This window comes from Brachycentrus maculatus, unplaced genomic scaffold, assembly GCF_059751285.1.
Source record: "Brachycentrus maculatus isolate JH-2025_06_01 unplaced genomic scaffold, ASM5975128v1 h1tg000031l, whole genome shotgun sequence".
In the NCBI taxonomy this organism is placed as follows: Eukaryota; Metazoa; Arthropoda; class Insecta; order Trichoptera; family Brachycentridae; genus Brachycentrus; species Brachycentrus maculatus.
Genome location: NW_028280785.1, coordinates 1,321,035 through 1,331,882, shown reverse-complemented (window position 1 = coordinate 1,331,882; position 10,848 = coordinate 1,321,035). Strand labels below are relative to the sequence as shown.

Below are 10,848 nucleotides of genomic sequence, written 5' to 3'. Positions count from 1 at the left end.
ATACTTTAATTATTAAACAAGACATTTGTACTAACTTAAAATATCTTATTCTAGTGACGCCTTACTTCTCCAATAAATAGATAAGCTCTTGTGCTTGAAGAGGGTCTTACACTTAATATTTAAATAATACTCAATAAAGGATACAATTTTATTTATCTCATTTAAATATGCTTCTTATGCCTTTTTATTATACATGTTTATTGTTTTTATAATTTGCTATGTATTAGTTTTGGTTATTTAAAAAAAAAAGTTCATTTATTATTTATGTTCCAGTCTTGTTAACTTATATCCCATGTTCCAAAATGAGAAATAGAAATTACTCATCGGGAATATTGTATATATGATTTACGTATGTAATATATTTTGAAAAATAAATAAATAAAATAGAATGTAATTTATTTGTTTTGATTTTTCGTTTGTGTTGTTTATTCTTATACACACTTTAATATTTTTATTTATTTATTTATTTAAAAATCACTGGTTATACTCATATTGAAATCTGTAAAGAAAATACAATAGTAATATGTGAAAGATTAAACTCTTTCCTTTTAATTTGTGTCAGGACACTTAAATGGTAACGATGTCTCCGATGACGTCAATGCAAGTGGGTGACACTTGTCATCTATGGGTTCCAATACTATTAAATTCCACATATTTTAATACCCGAGGCGACAATCGACATAAAAGATCATGGATTGAAATGAATGAAGTCTTTAGGAATCAGAGATTTCCCATACACACCAGAACTTTGTCCTAGGATTTAGTTGGATAATGGTACCTATCAACTTTTCTAGAACCTGCTTTCCATTTCTATCCCTTCACGTACATCATGTGTATCCCATAAAATATATTCCATTTCCATATATAATATTAAGTTCTTTAGCGTTAGACTGGTCACCTTGTTAAAATGTTAAATATGGGCAGGGGTTAGCTCCTAAAAGGTTATTTGAAAAAAAAAATGTTGTTTCTGATTAGTTATTTCAGTACGTAAATATTTATTCTTGTCATTTTTATCAACGATCCATGTATTTTAATATGCAAGTTTCTGGAAACCCAGGTGGCATTTGACGTCATTGATTTTTTTCTTCAAACACCGTTTTTGTATTGAAATAAATATATGGTTTTAAAAAGAAAAGATTTATTGAAAGGTAAGGAGTTAATTTTTTTTTCTCGATAAATTTTCTAAAAATATAAAGTTTTTGAATACATATATTCTAAATGTAAAGTTTTTTTAAGTAACAGATATGAATTTATTAATTTCTTCTGTGAAACAAGGTGGGGTAGAAATATTGGTGTTCGCCTATGTCGAAAAACCGACCCTGTCTGGAAAATCAAAGTTTTCAACCTAACTTATTCTCAACTGGTGTTTTAATTTTTAAATTACCGCCATCTTTCGTCGAGGAATGAAATTATTTTGCAACATAGTTGATTAATAGAAAAATCAAGTAATTCTACAGACGCAAGGTTCCTACTAGAAGACATTCGATTTTTTTCCGATTGAACAGAAAAAGCTTTGTAAAATATTTTGTAGATATATTTTTATTATTATTATCGCTTTTAGGAAAATATGTCAGTATAATTTGTAACACAAGGAAAAGTATTTGATTAAAGGAAATGAAGAAGTTATACCACTGAAAATATAATGTAAGGATAATTGATGATCGAATAATAAAAAGTAGAACGAGGTTATTAATATGGTTAAAAATATAAATTAGTACTAATTATTTTGCGGAATATTGCAATACAATTTTTATAAGAGCATGTACCGGGGGCTTCTAATTTAAAAAAAAAAGCTTCATAACTTATTCGCAAGCACAGAATTATATACCCGGTTGGCAGCGCTAGAGGCCGCACGTCTCTCTACGCCCATTCAAAAAAATGTAGATTGCAATTTTATTTAGAATTTTTATTGAAAAAATCCATTTATATATATTTTTTAACTCCTTACCTTTCAATAACTCTTTTCATTTCGAAACCATATATTTATTTCAAGGAAAAACTTGTTTTATCAATATAAAAAAATGTGTTTAAAAAAATATCTATTACATCAAATGTTACCTGGGTTTAAAGAAAATAAAGTTGTGGGCTGTTGATTACTGGGCCTTAAAAGCAAAAACTACCATTTTAAAATAATGGTTAAACTAGGTATTTTTTTTTTGCAACTCTTCAAAGATGAAGAAGAATATGAAAAAAAATAATATTGGGTATTTACGGGGCTGACGACCGTCATAGGCTGGTTTAAGTGATCACTTTACACACGTGTAACATTCACCTATTCTACCCAATATTTGATATCTTTGATGAAATATAAAAAAAAAATTAAATTAACTTTTGTAATTGGAGATAATCCAGATTTGTGAACAAGTATTTGGACACACTCAAAATGTTGTATGGTTAAACTACATCCCGGGATCTCCAGCACAGTAGTTAAACGCGCTTACTACTACACTACAGAGATAGATCAAAATACATATTTAAAAAAATAAGAATTAAATGAAATATCACAAAATTACCTACATTATTAGTTACATTAAATACAGTATTTGCGTGAACGCAGATTGGGACATTTAATTTTTCTTATCCTAAAAAATACATATTATTATTATTATCTATATCGCTCACTCCTTTCAAGAACGTCATAAATAAAAAAACTCGATTTTTCAGTAGAACGTTTTTAAAGTTTAAAAATATAATCCAATGTAATAAAAATAAATATCAAGTCACTTATTGAACTTACTGTGCAACAGACCTTTTTAGGTAAAACCTTAAGGTTTTTTTTCATTTGGAAAATATTTAAAATATTAAAAAAAAATTATTAAACAATACCTTCTCTTCAAAATGCAAAAACAACACTTTCTGCCCTGTAGCGGGTAAATATTAAGTTAAAAATATGCCTCTTTTGCTGGGATGTAGTACATTTTCTGGGCATTTTGAAAGCATGCACAACTGAAAATTTAAGATTTTTGATTTATGACGTTCTTGAAAGGAGTGAGCGATATTAGAAGAAAAAAACGTCAATAAATTACTAAATACGTAGAAATAAGCGTATTTAATTTTAAATTAATTTAAGAATAATTTCATCTTTGATTTCCGAGAGCTTGCATTGTACTCATTCGTGTATAATAGTTTGTCGTAACAATTCGCACTATATAAATTGATGATAATACGAGTTTTAGAAAACACTTAAGTAAGTTTTATTACCCAGACCTTGAAATTTTCAAGTTCTACTGGATTCTTCTGGGTCATTATGCCATGTGTCAATTTGAATATAAATACATTATTCAGGGAAATGTTGTTTTATTTATTCTATGACGTCATGTGACATCGAGAAGGATTAAAGCGTTTATTCAAATTATTAACAACGAAATGTATAATGGAGACATGAAAAAAAGACATATAATATGTATATACGGTTGGTGTAATATGTATAATGTAATATGCGTTGTGTTATTCAATTTATCTCGTATTTGTTGTCAAGGACCTCGATTGCTCTTCTCGAATTTGTCATTGAAGGACATCGAGTGTTTATCTTGAATTTGTTGTTGAAGGACATTGATCATTTATCTCGAGTTTGTTATTGAAGGACATCGATTGTTTATCTCGAATTTGTTATCTAAGGACATTGATTTTTTATCTCGAATTTGATGTTGAAGGATCTCGAAATGGCTGTTGAAGAACCTCGATTGTTTACCTCAAATTTGTTGTTGAAGGACAATGATTGTTAATCTCAAATTTGTTGATGAAGGACTTCGATTGTTTCTCGAATTTATTGTTGATGAACCTCACCTATTTTTCATTTTGCTGTTGAAAGACATCGATTGTATATCTCGATTTTTGTTCTTAAAAAAACCTTTTTTTATTTCGAAACCTACAAAAAACTGGGGCTCCTGGTGCTTGAAACGGTAAAGATTTTGATTTTACATCGATTTCAATTTTTTTATCTCGATAACGAATGTATGAATTAATTCAAGGTAAAATGAAATAATTGTTAATAAAAAAGTCTTTATTTTATATCTAAATACGTATTTACATTAAAATATATTATGAAACTTATGTAACAATCAAATTTTTTACGTCAATCGATGTAAAAATATACTAATTATTACGATTTATCATTGATGTGTCGCCGAGACTAAAAAAATCAATGCGGAAGAAATATGGTAGTCGTTTGGGCATTTACAAGGCTAACAACCTGTTATCAGCTGGTTTTTAGTGACCACTTTATACACTTGTGTAACGTTCATTTTTTCTTATTAGATTCCCTACCCTATCGTATTCTCTTTCCATAAATATTTTTCTAAATGAGGCATCAAAAATAAATCTTGTAAACAATTATTCATCTTCACACCCTCATCCGCACCCGATGGTGCATAGGGCACAGCATCATATAAAAGCAGTGTTATCCTGATCGTTAACACATGAAGGAAAGGTGATCAGTCCTCCGCTTCAAACACTAGTCCAGGGTAATATTGATTAAATATTAGTATGAAAAAATTACTTAAATTTATTTGACCCCCCCTGGGAATCTAACCCGGGACCTCCAGCAAGGTAGCTAAACATGCTAACCATTACACCGCGGAGGCAGATAAAACAGAGGCGTGATAATAATTAGACGCAGGATAAATCCAATATTTGTGTTTTGGAAAAAAATCTCTACCATACAATTAATACAAAAAGAAAAAAGGAATAATTTATGACTTAGATAGTTTTCTTTTTATTTACACCAATCAAGGTAGGAACATTTCTTCAATGGGTATTTTATTAAATATGTTTGAAATCATTTCAACAATTTTGTTGGTAATTTTGACCATAGATGGTCCTCCGAGTTGGCCGAAAATTTCTCTCCAATTTTCGTTGGCAAATTGGAGGATTGTGCTCGCTGTAACAACAAAATTACAATAGTTATTTAAATAATTCCGGAAATGATTGAATAATGTATGGAAAAAGCATGGAGTTTGGAAAAAATGATGAGACCAGACCGAATGCAGTTGAAATGCGATCTCTCAGAGGAATTTGCGTCAAAGTGATGTATGATAGATGTTCAAATGGTAAGGAAGAATGCAAGGCTGAAAAAAGCATTATCTTTAAAATTTAGAGACGTTCGTTGAGATGGTAATACATGAAAGTAATCAGGTCAGGGAATCAGAATAATCGGCGGGTATTTATGAGGAGATGCATAAGTGTGCCAGAACCGAGGATTAATTTGAAAAGACAGATTATGTGGCGTTCTATTCACTCTGCCTACCCCCGCGGAGAAGCGGCGTGATGGTTAGTTATTTAATTAGTAAATAATTATGAATATTAGTTTTTTAAAAATTACATTATAATAATATAATTATTACTTAGTTAAAAATTACATTTTTAATTTAAGTTTTATTAATTAAATACCACGATTTCTCAAAATCTATTGTGACACGTGTCTCGATGCATTCCGCATAATTTTCAAACAGCTATAAAATTACATTATGAAATTTACTAAATGGCAGAAAGTGTTTCGTTGCATCGATGATGTGTTCGCATTGTGAAAGTGATAATATAGCGATGTGATCATTGTGAAAAAATCTTACCCAATTGCTTATTTCCATTAAATAAATTGTCAAATTCAAATTTAACATCTTTGGGAGTATAGTTGACTTTGTGTTTGTTGATTTTCCAGTGTGTTTTTCCATCCTTTCCTTTTATCACTTCGTAATACAGTTTATATACATATTGGACGTCAACTGAAATGAAATATATCGCATATAAATAAATTAAGCTTTAGACTATAGTTTCTCAGCCTGTCTAATATTGAATTGTATAACACTGATTTGTTATAATTTTCTTATTCGTTTCCTTTGAGCATGCTTCTTACCTAATGTTTTATATGCCTCTTTACCATACTCGTTTAATGCTTTATTTTTCATATTTTATGCTGTGTTAGTTTTTTTTTAACATTCTTATTTGTGTATCAGTCTTATTATATTGACATTAAGGTGTTAATTTAAAAAATATAATTTATATTGTATTTGAAGCACTAACTGTGTGATTTTCCATTTTATGATTAAAATGTAACATTGTTTTATAATCACTATATACCTAGTGATTTTAAAACACAGTTACATTTTAATTATACAAAAACCTTATAAAATAATGGTTTGAGTATGTTTTTGTTCTAAGTAATTAAAATATTAGAACCTATATACAATCAATTATCTGTTTCAAAATTTATTTAATAGCATGTAGTAAAATGGTAATAATTCGAGTTTAAACGAATATTACTATTCATTATAACAATGTGTTTATAATAACATATACATTAACTAATTATTTAAATCATTATAAACACACAAACAAATATTTAATTAGAATAATGGACACACGTATTAATAAAACGAGATATTATTATACGTTTGCGCCAGTGCAAAATTAATTCAGGAAATAATTATTATCAGGTTTTTTTTGGTCAGTGAGATTCTGATGGATTTTTCATATCTCCTTTCCCTATCTTAATACCTGAAAACAAGCCTATGGAAAAGAAGCAATCCTTGTTATTCTGAATAACAAAGGATAATACTATTGTTACTTGACAACAATAAAACAGGGTTTCCAAAGTATTGATGCTTTAATTTGAATAACTAACTCACTAACTAACTAACTAACCATCAAGCCGCTTCCCCGCAGGGGTAGGCAGAGAGAATAGAACGCCACACCACTCTGTCTTTGCAAACATTCTTTGGCCCTTCCACATACGTGCATCTCCTCATACATAACCGCCGATTGTTACGACTACTAACATGACCACTTTCAAGTATTTGGCATACCTGATCATGCCATGTTTTTCTCGGTCTTTCTCTGCTCTTTTTTCCCCTTACGTTCGCCTCATAAATTTGTTTTACCGTTCTTTCCTCACTCATTCGTTCTACGTGTCCAAACCATCTCAACACACCTTTCTTAATTTTATCGATAATGCTTTCTTAATTTAGTGATAACACAGCTTTGCATTCCTTCCTTATTTCACTATTCGCACATCTATCATACATCGTTTTGTCGCACATTCTTCTGAGAGATCGCATTTCGACTGCATTCAGTCTACTTTATTGAATAAATTAATATAAATAAAATTTTCCCTACAGTGTATACTTTTTCAGCACTTACCTAATGTAATAGCACTCCTTCCTTCACCAGAGATCGGAAGAATAAGGAGGCGACCAGTGGCAGAATAGTCTGACACCATTTTTGCGGAGTTTGTAAAAGTGACCGTGATTTTTGACTTGTTTTGATTGATTCTGAAACAATTGACGATTAAAATGTTTATTTTTATTACTTTTCTCTATAAATTGAACCATTATGCATACATGTCTCGAGTCAACGAGACTATATTATTTATTGATTCGGCATTAACTTTGTGGAATGACATTATTATTTTAATAAAGATTAAACACTTGGATAATCCACTTAATTGAGTTTTATTTTTATTTACGACTAGTTTCGAAAACGATAATTGTTTTAATTTGTACCAGAAGATGAAAACAATTGTCGTTTTCGAAACTAGTCGTAAATAAAAATAAAACTCAATTAAGTGGATTATTCAAGTGTTTAATTTTTATCAAAATAATCAACGATACTATGTACAACATGAGGCAATTTTGAAAATGCAAGCTCTTTGGCACAAATTGAATGATTTTAGTCGTGTAGTCTCCGTTTGCGTCATAAGTCACAAGGTGAAACATAATCGTATCATTTACTTAGAGTAATATCACTTTAATAAGTTTTTTAAGTGGTATTACACAAAGTGAATGATGAATAAAAAGGACAGTGTTTTATTACCATACCACAAAGTTAACAATGCTTTTAATATTCAAAATACATAAACGTATCATTCAAATATAAACTATGTGGAAATATCCAACAGCAGTGCCAGCTGTAGTGGGCCATTCGGATTATTGAGGAAAATGATTGTAAAAATAAAATTTTTACACTTTTTTTGACAGAACAAGAACTTTATCTTAAATTTTTTTACCATCATATTTTTTGAATGAATAATAAAAAAAAATAAAAGTTTTAGTTTGGCTTGAAACAATCTGATATTTTATTTAGAACTAACAAACTTTACGCTGTTCGTTCAAAAGTCACGGATTCGTCTCAAAACCATTAATTCTTCTGTTCTGGACGACTTTTTCAGCCTAGTTGAAGGCTATATTGAAAGCTTTCACGGCTTCAGAAGGGAGAATTTTCAAAACTTGCATTAGCCGAATCGTTCGGATCACAGCGCGTTTCGGATTAGGGAGCGTTCGGATTATGGAGCTGGTACTACCTCCTTTGTCTCTGCAGTCATCATAACTTAAATAATAAAAAAACAATTTATGTACAACTTACTTTATACTATCAAATACACTTTTCTCCAATCCTGTTACACGATTATTAACAAACTTAAAGTTCAGAACTGGGTCGTTGTTTTTTATATCCGGTATTATCAAGGGTTGTATTGAGGGTACACCTAGTTCAGAAATACCTTTACCGATTACGGAAAGGAAAGCTTGCGCAGATTTGGTCGCGCAAGCTGATAATGCGGGATCTGATAAGCTACAGAGTCTAACGCCACTAGCTGAAATAAAAATAAAGTAATTTAATAAATGGAAAAAAAACTGTGTAAAAATCAGACTAAAGCTGCTTAATCTTGTCTCTAATGTTTAACATCTACAAAGAGCATGCTTTTGAAAAAATAATACAAAATTCGATCATAAAAATAACTTAAAGTTCCCAAACTGAGAAAATATTCAACGATTTCCAACTCACGCCAGCCAAACAATTTCATATACTCAGACAATCCTTACATAGAATTTAAAAATAATTCACAAAAATCACTTAAAGACTCCTAATGAAACAACTTAAAAAAATATAAATAACCAATAACACACTACAAAAAATCTTTCATAAAACCGCAAGATCTAAAACTCGTTACAAAATCAAACATACTAGCATACTCGTATATCGCATTTAGTCATAGGATAGTCATAGGAACTTTTTCAATAAAAAAGCCCTTAATTTACCGCGTTTTCATAAAATGATTTAAAAAAATCATAAATGAATCAAAAATTTATAAATGGCGTAATAATTATATATATATATATATATATATATATATATATATATATATATATATATATATATATATATATATATATATATATATATATATATATATATATATATATATATATTTATACATATACGGATTTTGAAAACGATAATTTGGCATGAATTTAGCTTTAAAATAGAATAAAATAAGGGATATGATTTTATTTATGGGAAGTTAAACATTTTTTTCAAATTTTTTTGTTTTTGTTAAATTTCTTGGTTTTGGCAGGATTTTGCCTAGTGACACAGTTTTTAAAAAAACGATTATTTGATGGCGAAATTCTAAATATGCAAGATTAAAAAAAAATCTCAATCTTGCATAATACTCACGTAAAGATTCTCCTAATCCACCAACTGCCATGCAAACTAACACGGAAGTTAAAACTAACATGTTGTCCATCCGCTAGTTAGTATCACTCTAGTTAGCGTATTCACTAAATTAAAAATATATTTTGGTTTATTAACCTTATATATTGTTGAGCTATCAATAAAATTGAATTTTTGTAAACCTGTATTGGGCTTAGTTATCTAGAGGTTAGGAGTAGCGAGCGGGGTACATGAGTAGGGGAAAGTGCTGTACCTAGCAAACGTATTGGCTCTACAAATAATATCACAACATTTGGAGCAGTAATACTTAGTTTCCAGTTTTGAAATATTGCAAATGGATGGGAATGACATCATATAGGCATTTTTAGTAAAAAATAAAAAAGTGTTTAAAGAAATAATCTGAATGCGCAATATTTTGAGTTTATCTGAATACTTGTTTACAAATCTGGGTTTCTTCGCGTAGGAGTAATTTTTGCATTTTTGACATCTCAACATCGGTGAATAAGAAAACGAAAGTATGGGTATTTATAGGGCTTATGATCTGTCATAAGCTGCTGGCTAAGCGATCATTTTACACACGTGTAACATTCACCATTCTACCATTCACCATTGACGTGTGCAAAGTTGCGCGTGTATCAATTAACCAGGTTATGACGGGTCGTAAAATTTGTAAATACATTTACTTTCATTAGAAGGTATAGGTATTTACAGATCAAAATCTAAAAATGTAAATTTTCATATGTTGAAAATCTTAAACCAGATTTGCGAACAAGGATTTGGACAAACTCAAAATGTTGTGATTTATTTACACCTTTACTTATTTAGATTCTTTACTCACCATTTAAGTCTGGAAGTTTTAAAACATTTCTATGTATTTTGATGTATCTATTATATCCGTTGGAATATAATTAATATAATAACTGTGTACGTAGCGTTATTTAATGCCGTTAACTTAGCAAAACTGTCACCAAGATACAATGTCCTCCTTAACTTAGCACAGGGTCACGCTGGGCTTGCCAGTGGCCGTGTGGACATTCAACATTTTTGAAACGTTGCCTATCACAAGAAACACCATTGAATTGTAACTATATTACAAGTATTAGTCACAATTCAGAATTTCTTTCGCCCGAGTACGCTATCCAAAATTTGTTAGGTTTATGTACAATTTCCAGTACCTTTATTATATAATAATAATAAAACCCTTATCCGCACCCTAATGGTGCATAGGGCACTGCGTCATATAAACGCAGTGTTATCTTGATCGTTTACACATGAAGGAAAGGTGATCAGCCCTCCGCTTCAGATACCAGTCTCCAGATACCAGTATATTGAATAAATATTGCAGTGAAAAAATCACTGATATTTATTTGACCCCCCTGGGAATCGAAACCGGGACCTCCAGAA

General features: G+C 30.0%; 1 protein-coding gene across 1 annotated transcript in view; it reads right to left on the bottom strand.

Moving 5' to 3' along the window:
• Positions 1-4,712: 4,712 nt before the first annotated feature.
• Positions 4,713-10,848, bottom strand: part of LOC148312844 (uncharacterized) — a 41,457-nt gene continuing 35,321 nt past the window's right edge. The window contains exons 11-14 of the mRNA XM_088272640.1: positions 8,356-8,584; positions 7,135-7,265; positions 5,568-5,720; positions 4,713-4,879 (exon numbers count right to left, since the gene is read on the bottom strand). Coding sequence (XP_088128766.1) covers positions 4,728-4,879; positions 5,568-5,720; positions 7,135-7,265; positions 8,356-8,584 — 665 coding nt within the window. The 3' untranslated portion in view covers positions 4,713-4,727. The remainder of the gene's footprint in view (positions 4,880-5,567; positions 5,721-7,134; positions 7,266-8,355; positions 8,585-10,848) is intronic.